A 24,360-nucleotide genomic window follows, 5' to 3' on the forward strand; every position below is an offset into this window, starting at 1 on the left:
TTATTCTTCTTTTTTTTTCTCTCTCTCTCTCTCAAGGCCTGGCTAAGCGCGTTGGCTTACACTGCTGGTCAGGCATCTGTTTGGCAGATGCGGTGTGTAGCGTATATGGATTTGACCGAACGCAGTGACGCCTCCTTGAGCTACCGACACTGATACTGGTACTGATACTAACCACAAAGCACCAACAACAGACACACAGCTTCAGTTTCAGCTTCCATTCAAATGAGGAGGTTTATGGAGGGAGGTGGCAGAATGGTTAAGATCCCTCAGCTGCCAATACAGAGATTCCCTGAGGTCTGGGTTCAAATCCCACCCTCGCCCTTTCTCCTAAGTTTGACCTGAAAATCAAACTGAGCGTCTAGTCTTTCGGATGAGATAACAAAAAAAACGAGGTCCCGTGTAGAGCAGGCACTTGGTGCACTGAAAAAGAACCCATGGCAACGAGAGTGTTGTCTTCGGGCAAATTTCTGCAGAAGGGACCCACTGTGGCAGGTACACAAATATATAAGCATGCACTCAAGGCCTGACTAAGTGCGGTGGGTTATACTACTGGTCAGGCATCTGCCTAGGAGATGTGGTACAGCATATTATGCATTTGTCCAAACGCAGTGAAGCCTCCTTGAGAAACTGAAACTGTATAACAAAGTAAGTAGAAACATGGTACCTGAAAGACAAGGGTTGTTTTGCTGTTGATTATTTCACTCTCATAAACACACACATCCCCTCTCAAATATCCCAACTAACACTCCCCACCCTCCTTAACACATACATTCTCTCTCTCTCTCTCTCTCTCTCTCTCTCTCTCTCTCTCTCTCTCTGACAAAAGTTTAGAATTTATAATGCATGACACAAAAATCCTTCATGATCTAGGTCGCTTTATTTATCACTCTAATAAACGTCGTGCTGCTTTATTATGATAATGGGCACAACCTGAGTTCTGTTATGTTATACATTTAAAACAACGAACGTACATGTTTAAGCGGACTTGCTCACGATGGAAGGCATTTACCTTTTTGAATTTTCGATTCATGTGTTTGCATGCCCGGTTTTACAAAATCGAGTCTGCGCGCGCGCATGTGTGTGTGTGTGTGGGGGGGGGAGATGTGGGAAGGGGTATGGAGGTGTGGGATGGGGTGTGTGTGTGTGCTCAACATTGTAATGGGTCAGAAGGCCTTCTACAATAAAACATTTCTGAGTTCTGAGTTCTGAGTTCTCTCTCTCTCTCTTTCTCTCTTTTGGCCTGTGTTCAGAAATATTTCATTCATTTAACTTGATATCAAAGCAGAGCATAAAATGCTCATTCAGATGGTTCTGTTCTGTCACAACATAATTCATGTAATGATGTATGAACCTGCATTATATAAAGGCAAAATCAGTTGTCTAATCTATGACACAATGCACATCAATGCGTTGGCAATGAAATACAAACTTCCCATAATATCCTGCAGCATGATTTTTTTTAAATTGATTTTATCTCCCAACAATGTGCACAGAAGGAGCAGGCCAACAAACTGGTGTCATACCATGAAATCAAGACAATCATCAAGGCACAGCAAGGAATAAAGTGGCACCTCCAGCACCCCAAATATAACCCAGAAGACAGATACCATTTGCTGGAACGACGGGAACAGGTCAAGATCTTCCGCCTGAGGACTGGACACAATCACCTGCTCCACCACATGCACACAAAATTTGGCATTGGACAGAGTGGAGAGTGGCCTTGTGGTGAGGGACCAGTGACAACTGACCACATCCTTCAAGACTGTAGGACGCATGCAGCATCCAGGAGGAAGTACTGGCCAACACCGACAGCAGTGGAAGCCAAACTGTACGGCACCCTGGAGGAGCTGCGATGGACGGCAGCCTTCATCGAGGACACCGGGCTGCTCATCTAATGGGAGGCGAATGAGGAAGAAGAAGAAGATCTCCCTACAATGTGTCTGGTCTCTATAACTTGGCCATCCTCTTATTTTAAAAAAAAATATGTAAAAAGAAATCCACTCTGATAGGTACACAAATTCATAAGCATGCACTAAAGGCCTGACAAGCGTGTTCGGTTATGCTGCTGTTAGGCATCTGCCTAGTAGATGTGGTGTCGCGTATATGGATTTGTCCGAACGCAGTGACACCTCCTTGAGAAACTGAAACTGAAACTGAGGAAGTGCTATTAAGCCTCCTTGAAAATGAAATCAAAACTCACTAATGATCTTTTTCTCTCTCTTTTTTTTTATATTTTCTTTTTTTTTTATAAACAATAAAGAGTGGTAACTCTCTCCGTACACAAGGTTCACAACTTCAGGTCAATGCTGCTTATGGTCCCGACACAGGTAGACAAAAGGTACATTGGAACAAACCCAGACACTTCCTCAAAAAAGAAAGCTCTGGGGTTGTCCTTATACTGATCATTTGGCACGTGCACATAGCAGCAATAATATATATATATATATATATATATATATATATATATATATATATATATAGTTGTTGCTGTTGTTGCTGTTATATAACAGCTGATATATTATTTGTCTGCTTGTGTTTTTTGATTGACGGATGTTGCATACACAACCACTTTGTGGCTGTTCACAAAGCCACAATGACACACACACACACACACACACCCCATACACACACACAAACACACACACACACACACACACACACACACACACCATACACACACACACCATACACACACATACACACACACAAACACACACTCACACACAAACACACACACACACACCATACACACACACACACACACACACACCATACACACACACACCATACACACACACACACACCACACACACACACACACACCATACACACACACACACACACACACACACACACACACACACAAAGACAATATCAGCTACCCCACCTTTTTAGGAGGAATCTCAGCATCCTTCCTCACAGCACTCTTGTCTATGGTGTCTGGTTTCTCTGGGTGACCATGCTCTTGAGGGACGTCGTACAGGAAAGAAATGTCCCTGAAACCCACACAACAATGAAATTACAACCCTATGCTAGTAAAAAAAAAAAAAAAAAAAAAAAATTAATAAAAAAAAGAACAAGAGAAACGTGAAAACGTGAAACGTGAAAAGTCAATTATTGTCCATATAGCAATACAGCCCTCAGGACAAGGGGGATATCATATTAAGCATATTGTTGCACCTCTTGAATGGTTCTAACATCACACACACACACACACACACACGCACACACACACACACACACACATATACACACGCACGTGCGCGCAAAATACATACTTAATAACGCACGCACTCACATGCGTACATATACATACATGAAACGTGCGGTTAAATGTGGATCATCATTGGATTAGTTGTCATTTTGTTCCATTATCTTTTTTCTCACAAGCATTGCTTCTGCAATGAATCTAGCTAGTGCTTTCAAAGAGTTTTCATTGTCATTCGAAATAATACTCACAACATGATTGTGGCTAGGATTACCAAAGAAAGAATTTATCATACTACAGTTTTTTCATTTATTGTCGTATGCGGTACAATGAAAAAGAAATAAAAGAACAAGAGAGTGAGCTAGAGAGAGAGAATGCGAATGGGAATGGTTTATTCATCAGGCCAGCCCCCCCCCCCCCCCCCCCCCCCGAAGAGGCAAGTGAACAAATACTGTCGCAAAATCCTGAAGAACATAATCAGATTTCAACAAAACAATACTAGACATGAGGAACAACAGTTCATGACATACAAAGAGGGCTACAATTTCTCTAAGTCTGAATGCTTTAAACAAGAAACATGACAGAATACGCGCGTCATACTGTCTAGGTGGTGACATCAGAAGACTTGGTTTAAAGGCGCATGGATGTTGGCAATACTTGGAAGGAGTAAAACTTTGTCTAATTTCACTAAGGGCTGGACACATGTATCATATACAGACACACAGACACAGACACACACAGACACTCACTCATTCACAAACTCAATGACTCACTAAGATACATAGAATAAGAGAGAATGAGATAACACAAAATGGCAGAAGGCAAATCTTAAAAAAAAGTATATACATATATATATATTTTTTTTTTTTAATCATTTCAGCACTGGTGTGCACTTTTTCATTCAAATACCAAATATAACCCCCCAGAATGGTTGCAAAATATCAAGAATGAAGAAAGAAAGAGAGACAGAGAGGAAGAGACAGAAAGACAGATACAAAGCGGAGAAAGAAAGAGAAAGAGACAGAGAGACAAACAGAAATGCAGAGACAGAAAAAGAAAGAAAGAAAGAGAGGTACCAGGGGAATGCTGAGAGAGAGAGGGTGAGACAGACAGACAGACAGACAGAGACAGAAAGACAAACAGAGATAGAGAACCAGACAGACAGAAAGAAAGAAAGAAAGAGACCAGAGAAATGAAGAGTGAGAGAGCAAGATAGAGAGACAGACAGACAGACAGACAGAGATAGAGACACACAGAGACAGAGAGAAGAAAGAAAGAAAGAAAGAAAGACACCAGGTAAATGAAGAGTAAGACAGAAAGACAGACAGACAGACGCAGAGATATAGAGAGACACGGAGAGAAAAAGAAAGAAAGAGAGAGAGAGAGAGAAAAAAAAGGTAATTATATTGCGCTTAAGCAGAGACAAATCAAAGCGCTTTCACACCAGTCATTCACACGCATGCATAACTCTAAAACTGGAGAAACTGAAGACAAGGAAGAGGCAGGGAAGGGAGGCTATTTTGGCAAGAGGTGAGTTTTAAGGCCAGACTTGAAAGAGCTGAGTGTGGAGACTTGACGAAACGAAAGAGGAGAAGTTCATTCCAACTGCAAGGTCCAGAGACAGAGAAAGAACGGTGGCCAACAGTCGAGTGTTTGAATCTGGGTATGCGTAAACAGAGTGGATGGAAAGCCGATCGTAGAGAGCGAGATGGAGTGTAGAGGTGAAGGCAACCACAGAGATAGGAAGGGGCAGTTTTGTGAATACATCTATAACATGTGCTGATCTTGTACTTTATTCGGTGTGAGACAGGGAGCCAGTGGAGAAGTTGCAAAAGAGGAGTGATGTGCTCAGATTCTCCTGCTTCCTAGAGCTGAGTGTTGAGACTTGACGAAGCGAAAGAGGAAGTTCATGCCAACTGCAAGGTCCAGAGACAGAGAAAGAATGGCAGCCAACAGAAAAAAAAAGAAAAAAAGAGAGACACCAGAGGAACCAAACACTGGTTATCGAATACTAGAAAAAACATTGTGGAACAAAGTCAGAGAATTATACCAGGAAAACGGCAAATCTTTAAACCATAGTGTAATTAATGTTCAACAACCGGGAACTATCAATCAGTCAAATACATACAATAAATCAATAAGATTAAGGCAGATCCATACCTCTCATCAAACAGGACAAAACTGAACGCTTTTATAACTAAGTTCAGCAAAGATGTCAGATGCATATGTGGAGAACATATATCTAGCAAACATATAATATTCGAATGTCAGAATCTAAAATGTTTTTTGCCACACTTCACCCAAAGTTCTTTTGAATGTGTTATTAACAATTCCAGTATGTTATTTGCTGTTGCAGAAGGTTTGCTGCATAGTCCAATAGGACATTTGTTATAGTTGTTTGATGTTGGCGTTTATAACGTTTCCATTTTCCCTAGCGTTGTCTCTCCCTATTCACCCTCCACACATACACACACTTTTACCCCCCACCCCCCTCCCACAACCCCTACCCCCATGGGTTTTTTGTTTTTTGTTGGGTTTTTTCCCGTCTACTATCACTTCAAGTGGAAAGACGTTAAACTGAAGATGAACTGACTTTCCTGCTCCACAGCTGCAGGCGGTCGAGTCCAGAAGATGTTTGAACTTATCACGTCGCTTGTGGCTCCACACGTTGGCTGCCGGCGCCCTCGCCAAGGCCTGCAAGGGCAGCAACTCCACGGATAGTTGTCAACAGTTTGTGTGTGTGTGTGTGTGTGTGTGTGTGTGTGTGTGTGTGTGTGTAATGATAATAACAATAACAATAACAACAACAACAACAACAATAATAATAATAATATTTGTAATAATAATAATAATAATAATAATAATAATAATAATAATAATAATAATATTTGTATTTGTATTTCTCTTTATCACAACAGATTTCTCTGTGTGAAATTCGGGCTGCTCTCCCCAGGGAGAGTGCGTCACTACACTAGAACGCCACCCTTTTTTTGTGTGTGTGTATTTTTTCCTGCGTGCAGTTTTGATTGTTTTTCCTTTCAAAGTAGATTTTTCTACAGATTCTTGCCAGGAACAACCCTTTTGTTGCCGTGGGTTCTTTTACATGTGCTAAGTGCATGCTGCACACAGGAGTTTGGTTTATCATCGTCTCATCTGAATGATTAGCATCCAGACCACCACTCAAGGTCTAGTGGAGGGTGAGAAAATATCGGCGGCTGAGCTGTGATTTGAATCAGCATGCTCAGATTCTCTCTCTCCCTAGGCAGACGCATTATCTCTAATAATAATGATAACAACATATTGTACTTATATGGTGCAAACTCCCTATATAATGGGCTCTATAAGCAACTCACATGGGACAGTACGCATTCAACAGCACATTACACCGCCCAACAGTACATGAGGATATAGAAGTGAAGAACAAAATCTATGTACACCAACACAATATGACAAATAGCAATATTGGAATAGTCACATAAAAAAAGCACAAAATATACCTTGCACATGCTAACACACACACTTACATACCCCCCACCCCCACAAAACCAACACACTGACTTCAAATATCAACCCCCCCACTCCCACCCCCCCTGCCCCTCCTCCCTCCCCCCCCCTTCAAACCCCCACCACCACCCTCCCCACCCCCAATCTCCCCACACAAATGACCGTGGTGGTGGCCAGGTTCCTCTCTCTCTCTCTCTCTCACACACACACACACACAAAACCAATGTGATCTCTTCAAACATCAACACACACACCCTCCCCCCCCCCCCCCCCCCCCCCCCCCACCCATCCCCACACACATGATTGACCGTGGTGGTGGCCAGGTTTCTGACACACACACACAGACACACAAACAACCCCCCCCCCACTACCACCCACCCACTCCCCCCTTACACACACACACACAAAAAAACCCCAACACAAACCCTTCACACATCAACACACCTCCTCCCCCCCTTCAAACCCCCCCCCCCACCCCCTCCCCCCCCAGCCCCCTCCCCACCCCCCTCTCCCACACATACACACAGACAAACTCACGGTGGTGGTGCCCAGGTTCCTGACTCTAGAGGGGGGCCCCAGCTTGTCACGGGCCATTGGGGGCTGGGTCAGGGCGAAGAGCACGTCGTCCGGGATGAAGTCGCTCTGCAGGGACGTGGGCAGCGGTTTGCTCCGGTCCACCTCCATCGCGCTGCTCCGCAGCTGGGGCAGCTTGACTGCTCCACAGCAATTGTTATCAGTTCAGTTCAGTTCAAAATTCAAAATACTTCATTATCTGCTTCAACCAAAAACAGAAAATTTTCTTTAGGCTCACTTAGAATAAAATAAAATGCCCGTCAGCAAAAATCAAAGAAACCACTGACACACCCTTCACTTATCACCAAACACTTTGAACACATCCCTACGAACACACTGGTCCCAATCACACGGCAAAACTCCACCTGGGAAAATCGTTGTCATTATTATGAGCATTTTGCCTAATCTTGAAAATAAGCCCTAGACGTTTACACACACACACACACAGAGCAAAAACACACGCAAATGTCAACAATAAAAAACAACTGAAAACAAGATACAAAAACATTATCAAATTGTTCATTCCCCCATCCTACACACACTCACCCAAACACACACACAAGCACTCGCACACACACAAGTCATAAATAGTACACAATCAAAATTACAACCTACAAATTCTGAAACTCATACTCACTGGTAGTCATTTTAGTTCATACTGGAAAGGGATAAGCTGTAGAGAATTATTCAGGAGGGGATAGGGTGGGTCTTCAGACTGGATTTGAAAGACTGCAGCAAAGATGAGTGATGGAGAGACTGATGAACTTGAACCAAAGAATGGGGGCTTGGTATGTAAAACTGTGTTGGCCATACATTTTGGTTTGAAAAGGAGGAAGAGTGAGTAGGGGGGCGATCCTAAGCAGGTGGGTGTCAGAAGAAGAGTGGAGTTGGCATAAGAGTATGAAAGGATAAATAAGATCAAAAAGATGATGATTATACTGCTATTACTACTACTGCTATTGCTAATAATAATAATAGATACTTTGATAAAGTTATATAGCACACTATCCAGAAATCTGCTGTAGGTGCTTTACAAAACACCTTCTTTTTTATGTAACACATTACATCAATGTTACTTTTAAACACACACACACACACACACACACACACACACACACACACACACAATGCATACATCCAATTAAACATACATATGTACTCAGCAGCTGCCCTTCATAAACACGCACACTTGTACAAACAGATCCAAGCAAAAAAAAAACCTAGAAAAGCAGAAGCATGTGTGTGTGTGTGTGTGTGTGTGTGTGTGTGTGTGTGTGTGTGTGTGTGTGTGTGTGTGTGTGTGTGTTTGATGGTTGGTATTACTGTGTCAAGTCAAAATTTTCTTTATTCGGGTTTAAAAAAATCTATGAAAAATGAATACACAAAAGAAGAAATGAAAAAGCAAATAAGCATACTGATACAATCAAGATACAGAAAGATCGATATCTTTTTAACAATTTCAAACATACTCAGGATGAGAGACTGAGAGACAGATAGAGAGAGATAAGAAAGGCTCTGTGTATGTGTGCGTGTACGCATGTGTGTGTATGTGTGTGTGTGTGTGTGTGCAAACGTCTGTACTGCATGCGAGCGTGCACATTACAAAATCAAGGTTACCTCGCCCTGCACTTTCCTCCTCTGGAGAACTGTGCAGCATCATGGCGTTCTCGCCAGTGGTGGCAGGCTTCTGCACCACTGACTGTGACATCTTGTCTCACTGTCACCACTGGGTCTTTCTGACAAAAACAAAATGACATGCTTTGTCAGCTGGAAAAGATGATCATATGCCCAGCAGATCGATAAGCTTTCAAAGTCAACCAACTTGTGATTCAAATGCTGCCAGCATTCAATCTTTTTGTAAATTCATTCATAGTGCACACAGAATAAGAGAAGAAAATACATACAAACAACAGTTGGGTCAAAAGCAATGCAAACCTTCACAACACACACACATGATTAACAATGTTGGCAATTGGCCAGAATCACACATACACCCATTCACCCAATTTTCTTAATGGAAATTGGTGTCAACATTTGCTCAACATGTGTTGTGAAATATGGTATGGCAGATGTAAGTCACTCCAGGACTACTGTCCCAAGGGGACATCCAAAAGTGAGGGACCTTGTGACTTATCCCTACAACTACAGTCCTTAACAACTGTATTTATTTATTTATTATTACTATTATTATTACTACTACTACTTTTTTATATTATGATTATTATTTATTTCTTTATTTATTTATGTACGCTTATTGTTGACTTCACAAGTTTTTGCACATTATACATATTATTAGTAGTGGTAGTAGTTATTTTTTATGTATTTATCTATTATTTATTCACCTTTTTTTTTTCTCAAGGCCTGACTAAGCTTATTGGGTTACGCTGCTGGTCAGGCATCTGCTTGGCAGATGTGGTGTAGCATATATGGATTTGTCTGAACGCAGTGATGCCTCCTTGAGCTACTGAAACTGAAACTGATCTGACCACCCAACACAGACTTCGTTTGTGGACGAGACTCCACTGTGACAAATCAGCACCAGAGTAGAGGGCTATATATACCCAGAATAAAGTCTATGAACAGTCCGCAAGTCGGGGCATGCACACAGTACAACTACTAAGTGCACCAGCACAGACTAATGGACAGTGTCCAGATTCTGATTCCGCCTAGACTGATTGTTTAGCATACTATCTCGTATATTTCCTAAAGTTTGCATAAGCCAGGGTTATCCTGACTGAATCAGTACGGTCTACGACATTTCAAATGAAAAGAAATCATCACACCAGAGACATACCATGCATTTAAAAAGAAACACAGTCATAAAAAAGGAACATCCTTTTCATGTCTGGGGGGAGGTGTAGTGATAAGGACAGGAGAAGTGGACGGGGGGGGGGGGGGGGGGGGGGACTATAAAGACCTGTTGGTTGCAACTTCTTCCACCATGAAAGGCTCACCCTCTTGAACATCACAACTCTCTCCAAACCACAACACAAGCACTGAACGACATGACTTAAAGGGCACTGCGAAATGGTCATTAAACTGAACAACATTACTTCTTTTCACATTTGCTCCTTGCTATCTGGGGAGTAGATTGTTCACAAATGCACGGCTGATGTCAAAAAGCCATAAATTGAAATAAACAGATGAAAAAGGCAAATTCTGAAAACAAAAATTCTACACCCGTAACTGATATCTGAAATAATGTTTAGTTAATTGATAACCTATTGCATCTCTTTGCAGTTTTGCAAAACCACTGATAATCAAGCACACCACATTCACTTCTCTAAAAGTCCAACACATCGTTCATACTTCGCATTTTTGCCGGAGTGTAACGATTATTTCAAACTGGGCAGTTATGTATGAGTATTGACAGCAACCATATTGCCATATTCGACAAAATATCTGAAACGGCATCATAACTGAGTTAGTTATATTGACATAACGTCGTCAGTCTTACCTTGGAAGTTTTTAGAAAACTCCGATCTAAATAGCCGCCATTTTGGCGTGTTCCTTGTTGTCAAGGAAAGCGGAAGCTGTTCAACAATTTGACCGGAAGCGGAAATTGCTCTGAAAATCGAAAGAAGAAAGAACATTCAAGATGGCAGACATGGACGCACACGTGAAGGAGTTCTTTGTTCCAGCTGAATTAAAAGCACTGCTAAAAGAGTACCCAGCGCTAAGAGTGGACGACAAAAAAGGAAAGGTATGAATACTGCTGCAGCTTCGTTGTTGAGGTGTGATGAGTCTTCTTTATGAGGTAGAAACTAGAGTCCGGTAACGCACATGTCCGGTGTAAAATCATCAGGATAGCGTAACATTCAAAAGATATTGACACGAGTGACAGTATATTGACAACAAAAAGACTATCTCTTTGTGCCACTAAAGGCATATTTTGTGTCAAATATTTAAAGACGATTTAATGAACATCGACCGACATGTATGAGTGACGGAGATACGCAGTTTTGACACAGCGTAAACTCGAACCTTTGCTGACTGGAACCTTTCTTTCTTTTTCACGTCACTTTCTGTATTCATGGATCTTATTCCGTCGTTCTTTTTTTTTTTTTTTTTTTTTTTTTTTTTTTTTTTTTTGTCTTGTTTCAACTTCTTCTTCCGCAGAGTGATCAGCTTTGTCATTCTGAAACATTTGTAAGAAAGCGCAGAAGAACAAAATTAAAAAAAAGAAAAGAAAGAAGAATTTTTAGTGTTATTTCAGTTGTGTCTGGTTGATTTAGCTTTTTTTGTGAACGTTGTTACCTTTCTTTGTTTTCCTGGTTTACTTACGCATTTACAATAGAGTCCCAATTTTTCTCTCTTGTAGCATGAGGTAGGCTCTCAAGACGGTGACAATAGCACCAGGATTATCAGTTTATGACCACATGTTTAACCTATTCATTATGTCATGTGTAGTCCACTCCACTGTTACTGTATTGGTCAAGCGCGTTGGGTTACGCTGCTGGTCAGGCATGTGCTTGGCAGATGTGGTGTAGCGTATATGGATTTGTCTGAACGCATTGACGCCTTCTGGAGCTATTGATAATGATACGTCAGACATCTGTTGTTGTTTTTTTTTTACATGAATCATTGAATGTGGTTTTATATGGATCAGTTTCCTTGCTTTGACATTTCATTGAAACTGAAACTCATTCATTAATTCTTGAGAGTTTTGAGAGAGTAGTCATGAAAGTTTTATCAAATTTTATGTAATTTGTAAAATTTTTCTTTCATGTATTGTAAAGCACCCTGAGCTCTTTGTGAGAAGGGGCACTATATTATAAATGTACATTATTATTATTATTATTATTATCATAATTATTATTCAGTGAGGCATTCCTGTACAGTGTAGCACGTTTCTTTTGCACATTTTAAACATTTTTTCCTGAGACAATGAAAATGATGCACATCACACATGTATGTGAGCACAGGTATGCTGCTGCCTGACGGGTCATGAGATGCCACTGAGGAAGGAGGCAGTGCACAGCTTTGTGACAGGCAAGAAGTTCCTGAAGGCGCAGTCACAGAGGGAGTACGACTTTGAGCAGTACAAGCCTCACCTGGTCCCCAACACCAAGAAGGGCATGAAGTAAGTGTTAGAGAGGGCTTGTGCGTGTGCGTGCGTGTGTGTTTATGCCTTGGTTGCATACAAGTCCATCTAGCATTTTCTTTCTTCTTTTTTTCTTTTTCCTTTTCTTTTTTTTAAAATTTTATATATATATATATATATAGAGAGAGAGAGAGAGATATATATATTTTTTTTTTTATGTATATATAAATTGCTGCACTTGAGACTTTCTTCTCTAGCTGAGTAAATGAAAACAGGGCATGGATAATCCACATACACACACACTCACTCACACACACACACACACACAAACACACACACACACACACACACATTGTTACACACACACACACACACATGCACACGCGTTCGCGCACACATTGTTATTACACACACACACACACAGTGACACACACACACATTAATTATGTTTATCACTCAATATTAGAATTTAAAGTATTGAATGCCTCACTAGAAACACTAAGCAAAAAAAAAAAAAGTGTTAATTGATCAGTCGCTGACTGTTTTGTTTCTTTCGTTTCAGAAACACATTATTTTGCACGCTGACGCTACGATGTGTCACCAAACGCCCAGAGGATGTGGAGAGACACGTTAATGGAAAGCGATACCAGCGGGCCCTGAAACGATGTAAGTGGAAAGATATATTTCTTTTTCAAGGCACTCTTCTTCTTCTTCTTCTGCGTTCATGGGCTGCAACTCCCATGTGGGCTTTTACTTATATGACCGTTTTTACCCCACAATATAGGCAGCCATTCTCTGTTTTTGGGGGTGTGCATGCTGGGTATTTTCTTGTTTCCATAACCCACCGAACACTGACATGGATTACAGGATCTTTAACATGTGTATTTGATCTTCTGCTTGTGTATACACACAAAGGGGGTTCAGGCACTAGCGGGTCTGTACATATATTGACCTGGGAGATCGGAAAAATCTCCACCCTTTACCCACTAGGTGTCGTTACTGATATTCGAACCTGGGACCTTCAGATTGAGAGGCCAACGCTGTAAACACTCTGCTATTGCGCCCGTCAAGGCACCCAGATTGGTGAAAAATCTGGTATCATATATTTTTTTAAATGGAAGTTAGGAACCTTTTATCTTATATTTCTTTAAATGGGGGTTTGCAACTCTTAAGCACTGATCAGTCATTCTGAAATTAGTGCATGTTTGTCTGATGTTGACATTTTGTCAATGGTAGATGTTGTCAGGTTTGGCCATGAGATTTCTGTCTTGTGAGTTTCTGAGGTTCAGGGTTCAAATCCTCACTCCAAAGCATCAACCAAAAATGTGCCAATTTGTATGATTTAGAGAACTGATTTTTAAATTGAGTATCATAATTTTTTTTTTTTTTTAAACTACTTCTAAATTCATTTGAATATGGTGATCACTTAAGTTCGTTCCAGTAATAGTCATTGCTAGTACCTTGCATCACTTTGAGTGTAAAGTTGAATAATATATACTTTATAGTTTTAGATATTACCTCAGCAATGAAACAGGAAAGGCATGCGCGCACAGATTCACACACACACACACACACACACATACACACACACAAGACCATGCTGTAATCAGAATACAATGTGGTCGCTAACCATCCGTGAAGCTTTCAATACATTTTTCTCCTTCGTTCAGCCAGTGACCAGTTGGTCATCTGCGTCATGGTTGAGCATATAGCGCTCATTACTATGCATGATCAATACCCACCAATTCATGCATACACACTCTCTCTCTCACTCTCTTGCTTGCTCTCTCTCTCTCTCTCTCTCTCTCTCTCTCTTTTCTCAGTCTCTCTCTCTCTCACTCTTGTTCTGTTACTCCTGATCAGTGCATTGTTTTGTTTTCCGTTTCATTTTCAAATGGTCTTTGCACTTCATGTTGCATGTACAATGAACTGTTCGCATTCTCCTTCATTAGGGGCCTTGGCCTGCAACGAATAACAAATTATCCACATTAATTATCCATTGTTCTTTGTCTCTTTCTTCTCTTCCTATATTATATGGAATATGACAAATGGATGACTGTACGTTTTCTGATTTTTTTTTGGGGGGGTGTCTTTGTTTGCCCAGAGGGGCTGGATGTAAAAAAGTAGAAAAGCTTATTCCACTACCCTCTTGAAATAAAATTTGTTTCATTTTCTTTCTCTCTCTCTCTCTCTCTCTCTCTCTCTCTCTCTCTCTCTCTCTCTCTCTCTCTCTCTCTCTCTCTATCTATCTCACTTGTTGATTTCACTCGCCATCACTTACTGTCAATCACTGTGGCGCCACGCCTCCTTGTGCCTGCAGGGCAGCGGTGCCAGGAGACAGGAGAGAAGTTCAAGCCGAGAGGCGGTAAGAGACGTCGCGACGAACCCCTCGGCCAGTTCAGCGATCATTCCACGTCAGACGGTGGCAGCAGCGGTGGCAAAGCCAAAAACTTTTGGCAGTTAGATTCTGATGAGGATGGGGACTCTGATGATGATGACCTGGATGATCTCTATCCCAGTGAGAAATAAAGATTTTTTCATTTGTTTTTGTTTTTTGTTTTTTTTTAGTTTCTGTTTAGAAATTAGATATGGAATTCTTTTTCCATACATATGTTGGATTGGATGTGATTCAACTGGAAAGTGAAGAAAATGTGTAAAGTGAGAAAAGTGTGTGTGTATTTAGGTATGTGTTTGTTTATCTTAGATTGAATGATGATATTGCATATTTACTGTTCTTGTTGTTGTTATTACGTTTTTTTTCATGTTGTTTTGTGTCTATGTCTGCATACCTGCTCATCTGTTTTGTCTTTAATGTACTTTCACTTTTGTAGGGAGAAAAGATTAACAAAGAAATGAAGCAGATTATTATTCAATTTATTGCGGCATTGTTGCATTGTCCAGCCATTGTGTACTTGTGTCATCATTCCAAAGAACTCATTTGGGCGAGATTTTATGTATTGTGTGCCATTTTTAAGGAAGTTTTGTGGTAAGCATTTGTGAGAAGAATCCCCAAGCATGCAATGATGTGTTGTTGTTTTTTCTTCAATAAGCCTGTTGCTGTCAAGATGTTTGAAGGGAGACAAATCTTTATGGTCCTAGAATTGATTGGTAAGCTCCCTTACACTGTCAGGCCATTACACAATACATACATATCCATGTGTGTATTTATATGTCATTATGTGTGTATTTGTGTGCACACACGCGCGCGCACACACACACACACACACACACACACCCATGCACATAAACCTACCAATGTAAATTCCAGCTGCGGTTTCAATGTGCAGGTGAGGATTTTGCCTCTGGAGGTGAAGGTAGTGATGAAGAGAATGGTGGCCAGCCTGAATTGCAAGACAGGATCCCTGAGTTTGACCAAGAAACCCCGTCACCGAACCTTGCCAATGGACAGTCTTCTCACAGTGCTGAGGTAAGGTCTCAATGATTTCTTTTTTCCCTGTCAGAAAAGCCATGGTGCTGTCTCAGAATTCTTTTGTGTGTGTGTGGGTGGGTGTGCTTTTTTTTTTGTGTGTGTGTGTGTGTGTGCGCGTGTATGGGGTGGGTGAGGGTGGGGTTGGTTGTTTTTTTTTTTACATTTGTATCTTCGTAATATTCATAAAAGCTGTTGTTGACTTTTACAGTTATGGTCCCCATGTTGTTTACTTGTCTATGTTGTGATAATGCACCTGACCAAATTTCTCCAGTTGGAGATAATAAAGTTATTCTTATCTTATCTTATCTTGTGTGTTTTGTTGTTGTTGTTGTTGCAGTCACTGTGTATGAAACTTGAAAGAAAAAACCTCTTGAAAGGTCTCAGTTAGAAATCTTTGCACTTTTTTTCCCCCTTGTCTTTGCTGTCAGAAAAGCTATGGTGATGTATCAGTTAGAAATCTTTTTTTTTTTTCTTTGGTTATTGTTGATTTGCTGTCACTGGTATCAGTAAAGATATGTTAAGGTCTCAGTTATCTCTCTCTCTCTCTCTCTGTCTTACACTATATACATATTATAATATATATATATATATATATATATATATATATATGGAGAGAGAGAAAGAGATACATATATGTAGGGAGATAGATAGATATGTTTTTCGTTGTTTTTTTTGTTGATGTTGTTACTTTTGTTTTTGCTGTCAGAAAATCAATGGAAAGGTCTCAAGTAAATTTCTCTTTTTGTGGGTGTTTTTACTGGTGTTTTTTTTGTTTGTTTTTTTTGGGTTTTTTTGTCTTCACTATGAGCCAGTCATAAGGAAGAAATGTCATTACCTATATTTTCTAAGGTCCCGTCTGTCACATGTGGTTTCTCAGTATGGTAGCCAGTCATGTCACAACTATGACCATCAGTACAGCTGAGGAGGCAGCTGCTGTCCTGACTGTTTGGGCTATAATTTGTTTGTTAATAGCGGAAACTGTCTTGCCCAGGTTGCATCCACAACCTCTCAGCCAAGAGGGTTTTTAGGGAAGTCGGTACTTGGATGGTCCCCAGAGGCCAACCAGACCCCCAAGACTGCAGCACTGAGAGCAAGTGCAGTCGTGCCTCCTGGTTTGAGAGTCATGGTCTTTCACAAAAGACTAAGCTGTAAATGAATTCCCATTGCAATGGAGAAACCACAGCTCATACTTTGCTGTTGGCCAAAGTGGTTTTTTTTCCATTTCTGTAAATTTCTCTTCTTTCTCAGCCTGTTTATTTAGTTATTTGTTTGTTTATTCAGTTGTTTAGTTATTAGTTATTTGTTCCTTTATTGATTGAGTTGGGTTTTTTTTTTTTTTTTTTTTTTTTTTTTTTTTTTGCTTCCCCATCATCTGCACCATTTCAGTGGTATTACTCCAACGCTTGGCCCAACACTCGGCTTATATCACAGATTGACATAATTTTACATTTGGGCCAACAGTAAAGTGAGAGCTGTATTATCAATGGTTTCTCCAGACTATCATATATATACTCCCACGCCACTCATTCTGAGTCCCCTAAACACACCCACACCTGGGTTCGTCTGTCACACTCCCAGCATCGGCAGTTCGCAGGGAACTATCGATGTTATCGCCAGGAGGCCATACACCAGAGGAGACCCTGCACTGCTGCTGAGTCACTTCAGTGGTGTTCGGTAGTGCCTGTTCTGATTTATCATAGTTAGGACACCACTTACTAAGCCCCTTACTAACAACAGTTTATTTATTTGTGGAGTGGAATGATGGCCTAGAGGTAACATGTCCACCTAGGAAGCGAGAGAATCTGAGCATGCTGGTTCGAATCACGGCTCAGCTGCTGATATTTTCTCCCCCTCCACTAGACCTTGATTGGTGGTCTGGACACTAGTCATTCAGATGAGACGATAAACCGACGTCCTGTGTGCAGCATGCACTTAGCGCACGTAAAAGAACCCATAGCCACAAAAGGGTTGTTCCTGGCAAAATTCTGTAGAAAAATCCTCTGACAGGAAAAACAAATATAAAAAAAAACTGCATGCATGAAAAAAAAAAAAAAAAAAGCATGGTGCTGTAGTGTAGCAATGCGCTCTCCCTGGGGAGAGCAGCCCAGATTTCACACAGAGAAATTTGTTGTGGTAAAAAGAGAAATACAAATACAGTACAATTTATCTATTTATGTATTTCTTTCTTTTTTTTATGTTTGCAGAAAAGAAAGCAGCCACAGAAGCCTGGGCGAAAGAAGGTGAAAGTGTAGAGCAGGGTGTTTTCGCTGTGCCAGTGGGAGTTACCTTCATGTACAGGCAGCTGTGTGGCATTAAAATCATGTGAAGGAGGTGACTTTGATGGAGCACACGATTGTAATGATCTGCTTAGCAGTTCGCATTATGTATTCACAGTGAAGGGGTGTGTGTGGGGTTTTTTTTTTTGGGGGGGGGGGGGGTTGCTACCCCATCATCTGCGCCGTTTCAGTGGCATTACTCCCACGCCGCTCATTTAGATTCCCCCATACACGGCCACACCCAGGTTCGTCCGTCACAGTTCCAGCGTCGGCAGTCCACAGGGAACCATCGATGTTAGGTGCCTGGAGGCCACACACCAGAGGAGACCCTGCACTGCTGCTGTTTTTTTTTTTTTTTTTTTTTTTTGTTGTTGTTGTTTTTTACATGTCAGCATCCATTGGCGACTGACTTCACTGCAATATAGAATGATCTGTTTTGCAATCAGTACACATAAATTCACACGTAAGCTATTATAGAGCAGCGTCCATTGGCTGGCTACTGACTTTTTTTGGATCGTATATAATCTGCTTAGCAATGCACATTATACTAATTTGCTGATTTTGTTTTTTTTCTAATGGGTAGTTAAGTTCATGTTCCATTGTCAGCTCTTCAGTAGTGTATGTGGCAGACATGGGTCTTGTAGATCTGTGTGTGTATTTCATTTGTTCTGTTAACATTGTGAGAGGAGATACTAAGATACATGTGTGATTTTTTTTTTTTTTTTTTTCCCCGTTGGGTTTTTTGTCAGTTTGTTTGAAACAGATTCCATTGTCTGCTCACAAGCATTGTATATGTATGAGACATTCTGTAGAGCTGTTTTTATGTTTCACTTAATGCAGATCTCTCTCTCTCTCTTTCTCTCTCTCACGCATGTATATAAATACATATATATGTGTGTGTGTGTGTGTGTATGTATATATATATATATATATATATATATATATATATATATATATATATATATATATACACTTTTTTCGATAGTTTTTTTTTTTTACATGCCACTGTTTTGAACAGATTACGTTGTCAACTCTTTAGCTTTGGATGTCATTGTGGCAGACGTAGTCTGTGTTCATGTAAAGTGGTGTTTACGTTTCATTTTATTCTGTACACTGAGCAAGGAGAGAAAGATATATATATGTGTGTGCGTGTGACTTTTGTGTATGTGTATTACAGTTCTGTAAGTCTTTTTTGGCTGTAGGTGCATGTGAATGTGGGGTTGTGTGTTACTGAGACTGATTTCTGGCTGTGTGTGCATGTGTATACATGTGCACCGTTGTGAGAGAGATAGTCTTTTCAGGTTGTGTGTGTGTATAACATAAGTAAGTTGTGTGGGGAAGAGTGTTGTGAGTTCTTCTCCTGTTATAATTGTACAGCAGTTTTGTGCTCATTTCTTTTTACTTATTATTTTTATATATTTTTTAATCAACAACTTTTTTTTTTTTTTTTTTTTTTTTAAGATTTGATAGTGGAGCTCTCTTTTGTCTGTGGTCAGGCCTGTGTAAAACAGATCAGTTGAAGCACATAGAGTTATAAGACATGTGTTAATTCTCTAATCCTTATGAGAAAAATGCGTGCACACAACATACACATGCAGACATACACACATTCACGTGCACACACACACATGTATGCACACACATTTCATATTGACACTTGTACACACACACACAAACATTACTTTCACATTTACACACACACATTCATAGGCACATACACTTTCACATTTGCAAACACATACCCACACTCACACACACACACACACACTCCATCTGGCAATGTTTGAATGTTGATTGTGATACAGTTCATTTGTTTTATTAGCTTATCAGTGTTTTAATTTCTTTTTAATTTTTGTCAGTGTACCTCTTACGGTACATTAAGGTATATTTTGTGTCAGGATGCATATGGTCATGTTGATGATGATAACTAAGTGAAATATGAATACCTTTGACAGAGGAATACACACAACAAAGATGGAAAACATGTCTGTATGTTGATGCATACTTTGCATTGGTGCAGTTTGTGTGTGTGTGTGTGTGCAAGTTTGTGTATATGTGTGTACGCACATCTGTGTGTGTGTGTGTTTTAACCTGCACATTGTTTTCACAGAACAGAAGGAAACTGATGTCAACAGATGGCTTTTATTTAGCATGTTCATGCATCAACAATTTTTATGTTTCTTCAGGGATGTTTTTCTACAGAATATTGCCAGGAACAACCCTTTTGTTGCAGTTGGTTCTTTTACGTGCGCTATGTGCATGCTGCACACAGGACCTCAGTGTATCATCTCATCCGAACAAGTAAGGCCCGACTACCATTCAAGCTTTAGCGGAATGGGAGAAAATACGGTCTAGTGTGGTGTGGAACCAATCCTGTGTGTTCAGATTCTGTGGCTGAGCACTCCATGTATCAGCAGTATGTTGTGATGAAGCAAGTTGCCATTGAAGTGGATTTTTTTTCTCTGTATGATAAGGAGGAAGGTGGTAGAATGGTAAAGATGCCCAGCTGCCAATATAGAGAGTCCGTGAGGGTGTGGGTTTGATTCCTGCTCTCGCCCTTTGTCCCAAGACTGGAAAATCAAACTGGGCGTCTAGTCATTTGGATGAGGTGATAAACCAAGGTCCCGTGTGCATCACGCACTTGGTGCACTGAAAAAGAACCCATGGCAACGAGAGTGTTGTCTTCTGGCAAAATTCTGCAGAAGGAACCCAATGCCTTTGCTGTTTGGATTGCGTCCCAAATCATTGTGACATGTTCTACACCGCCAGGAACTCCTGGGATGCCACCTTTCTGGACTGACACATCCAGGTACTCATTTTCTATGAGGTATTTTGTCAGTCTTGCAGCCATGACAGAGAAGAAGATTTTTCCTTCGACATTCAGGAGTGATATTGGACTGAACTGGCTGATGGTACTTGAATTCTGCTCTTTCGGGATGTACACTCCATCAGCTATCATCCACTGGTCGCTGATCTTCAGGTTCCTCCATTCTGATCTTATCACTCTGTGGAGCCACTCAAGGACTTTAGGACATTTTTTGTACAGCAGGTACAGTATTCTGTTGGGCTCTGGTGATGATTTGGCCCTGGCTTTCTTGACCATTTTCTCTACTTCCTCAAGGGTTGGTGGTTTTATCGCTGAAGTTCTCTGGTTTCCTGGGATGAACCAAACCCTTGAGATCTTGTGGTTTCTTGCTTTGCGGATCAGAATACATTTTCCTGAGGTGCTGTTTAAGTGTTTCTTTGTCTACTGTGAGTGTCCCTGATTTGGGCTGCTTGAACAGTTTCCTGGTGAACTGAATGGGGTCTCAGAAGAAGCAGTCTTGTGTCTTCTTCTTTTTACTCGTTTTCCTCCTTGCTGATTATGCTTTACTGAGGGCACTGTGCTTTGCTTTCAGGTCTTTCCAAAGTTTCTGTAGGCCCAGCTTCTCAAATTCTGTAGCTGTCTTCGTCGTTTTCTTGAGCTTTCTTTTTGCATTTCGGATGTTGTCCATTTCTCATTGTCGCCTGGATTTTTGAGGAGGTGTTCTTGTCTTTGGTTCTTTCACTCCATAGGTTTCCCGACATGTTGTGTACACGATATCTCCGTAGGTGGCTAACTTGTGTTCCAAGGTACTCTTTCCTATCAGCACATCAAGTTTTCGAACTGTTTTCTGGTCCAAGTCTTCCCATTCCGTTTTTGCACTTGCAGGTGGCAAGTTCAGTTTCTGGCGTTTGGCATCAAGATCTTGTACGACTGATTCGTCTGAATTATCAGCGTGGATGCCCATGGCACTGTGGTTTGAATCCTGGCCTTGGTTTTCCGACGTCTTATCTGCTGGTGCAGTGCGCTGCTGAGCATTCGTCAGATTCTTCATACAACCCTTTTTGGTTCTAAGGATCTTCATGCCACGCTCAGTAGAGAATTTCCGCCCACAGACACATGGGAATTCCATCAGTTCTGAAATCGTAGTCCGTTTACCGTTTCCAGTCGTGATTCTGTTGGCGCCGATGGATTCATCATTCTCTCCCCCATACGGTGAATCCTGGGAGCATCTCTTCTTTGAACAACTTGAACAAGTAATTAACTCCCTTGGAAACGTTTTGCAGTGGACGTTTTAGAAACGTTTTCAAAACGTTAGCGCCGATTTAAAAAAAAAAAAAAAATGCAGTAGTTTCTTTTGTTTTGTTTTTTCTTCGAACATATGAATCTTTGCGTCCCATTTTAACCTTACAACAGCAACAACACGAAAACAATGCAAAATAAACAAACACAGCATTGCAAACAACACTGAACACATTGTACTTGATCATGTAAAGTTGCCTGTGAAATAACGATACTACCAAAGAAAATAAGAGACTGATGCTGGCTAGTAGCAATCTTTTACAGAAAATATGTGATTTATCGATGAAATTAATGTAGCTAGAGACTAAGTAAGATGTGGATACATAAAATAGGGAAACGATGTGAAGATTTTCGTTTAAGTATGACAGATTTTCATACAAAGACGGGGATAACATGAACATCTTGACCTTAACTGGTATGTGAAACGCGGTTGCGTCCCTTGTTCACTCTAAGCAAAATTATGCATGGTTATGGTTGTGACTGTGCAGTGACATACTTTCAACTTGACTGACGGCCATTGGCACGGCACAACATCAACACTGGGCAATGGTTAGTATATATTATTTACCTTTTATGATTGTGTTGAATTAGAATTCACACAATATCTTGCGCTACGATTTGTCATGACTGACGAAATGGAATGATCACAACACACAGGAACACGCATTCCCCACACCCAGACCAGAATTCACTCTGCCCTTCTGTCTTTCCAATTCAGTGCACTGATGTCGTAATATTATGTAGCACAGATTCTCTTATTATGTTAGTGAACAGAACTTTGGAAATGATTATTATTAGTGTTTAACACCTACACAAGAACGTTTATTATCTGCCTTTGAGAGACTGTGTAGATCTAGACTATAGATCTGTTAAACTTGAAAGCAACTTAATCAGTATGGGTGATAACTGATACTATATGTTAGATTTTTATTTTGAATTTCTGTTTTTAAAGCAAGTGGTTATTATGATTTATTGCAGTTTCATGGAGTTCAAAATTACACTTCTGTATATGGAACCCTAACACTGTAACAGCTGGTGTTGGTGTTAGTCCTTTCTCATGCCTGAGATGGTCACCAGTGCTATGATGTGCCGCTACAGTAAGCCTGCGATCACATTTTGAAAATTTCGATAATCATCAGTATTCAGTATTATATCTTACTGGACAAAGCGAAGACCTAGTTACCGACAACTTATTGCCTCTGTTGAAAAGTAGTTGTCACTTTTTTATTTCATTCATGAGACAGGGTGCTCTGCTGCCATTTTTAAGGTTTTTAAGACATTTATTCTGCTTTTTTTTCTTTTTCTTTTTTTTTTTTTTACTAAAACGTTCTAGAAACGTTCAAGGCGTCTTAAAATCTACAGAAAACGTTTTCAAAACGTTTTCTTCTTTCGTTTATAAAATGTTAAAAACGGTTAAGACGTCTTAAAGTCATCTACGGAAACGTTTTACGCAAGACAGGCCACAGCAGAAGATTGACATGAAGAACACTTTTCGGTACACACACACACCTAATTCAACTATTCTCCAGCTGTCAACACTAGGTAACCTCTTGTATAGATCAGTACTTGGTGAACTACTCTCCTCTGCTTCTGTAATAGATCTGCTCAGTCTCGCAGATAATTATGAAAGTTAATGCTTTTTCTCGGTTTCAAACAAGCATAACTGTTGGCTTCAAACAAGCCTAAGTGTGCTTCAAGCAACCACCTATAGTGAGACTTGACCACTTTCTCCAGAGTCTGCAAATAAGTGTCTAATTAGCGCCTACAAATCGCTCACGCAGCAAAGCCCCAAGACTTCTTTCATTCGGCTTGGACGGGGTGAACAAGAAGGGACTTAACTCTGGTTCGGTTCGACACAGCCGAGACCGAGTGATAAGCAGACGACAATTTTCGCAAAAGCGTACCGCATTATCTGTCACGGTCACCTCTGCGCGTGTCAACAAGCCCCCTAGGCTGCAGCAGGCATACCTTCCATACCGGCTCACACGTTCAAGGCCGTGCATTGAGTGTAGGTGGTTTGGCAAACCTGCACATCCATGCATGCTTGACTAACAATTAACAGGTAAGCATACATATGCATCTATGCAGACATACACACATTCACCTGCATATGCATGCACAAACATGCATACACACATGCACACACACGCATACACATGCACACACACACACGTTTTGACCATCATGTTGGATTCCTTCTCACGAAGGGATTGTGGGAAA

The 24,360-nt window shown here is 40.7% G+C and overlaps 2 protein-coding genes across 6 annotated transcripts in view; one reads left to right on the plus strand and one right to left on the minus strand.

Annotated features, from left to right (window-relative positions):
- Nucleotides 1-10,802, minus strand: part of LOC143289789 (axonemal dynein light chain domain-containing protein 1-like) — a 70,556-nt gene extending 59,754 nt beyond the window's left edge. For 4 of the 5 annotated variants that reach the window (XM_076598925.1, XM_076598924.1, XM_076598926.1 and 1 more), the window contains exons 1-5: nt 10,743-10,802; nt 8,903-9,021; nt 7,250-7,425; nt 5,802-5,902; nt 2,888-2,996 (exon numbers count right to left, since the gene is read on the minus strand). In XM_076598925.1, the coding sequence (XP_076455040.1) occupies nt 2,888-2,996; nt 5,802-5,902; nt 7,250-7,425; nt 8,903-8,993 (477 nt within the window). In that variant the 5' untranslated portion in view covers nt 8,994-9,021; nt 10,743-10,802. The remainder of the gene's footprint in view (nt 1-2,887; nt 2,997-5,801; nt 5,903-7,249; nt 7,426-8,902; nt 9,022-10,742) is intronic. The other variant, XM_076598923.1, reaches the window with a different exon arrangement.
- An 84-nt stretch (nt 10,803-10,886) lies between these two features.
- LOC143289790 (surfeit locus protein 2-like) lies at nt 10,887-18,176 on the plus strand. Its single transcript, XM_076598927.1, has 6 exons — nt 10,887-10,988; nt 12,211-12,368; nt 12,892-12,995; nt 14,650-14,847; nt 15,617-15,756; nt 17,964-18,176. Exons 1-6 carry the CDS (start codon nt 10,893-10,895, stop codon nt 18,009-18,011), a joined length of 744 nt encoding a protein of 247 aa, XP_076455042.1. The 5' UTR covers nt 10,887-10,892; the 3' UTR covers nt 18,012-18,176.
- Nucleotides 18,177-24,360: the final 6,184 nt, after the last annotated feature.

The sequence above is a fragment of the Babylonia areolata genome, chromosome 14 (assembly GCF_041734735.1).
Source record: "Babylonia areolata isolate BAREFJ2019XMU chromosome 14, ASM4173473v1, whole genome shotgun sequence".
Classification (NCBI taxonomy): Eukaryota; Metazoa; Mollusca; class Gastropoda; order Neogastropoda; family Buccinidae; genus Babylonia; species Babylonia areolata.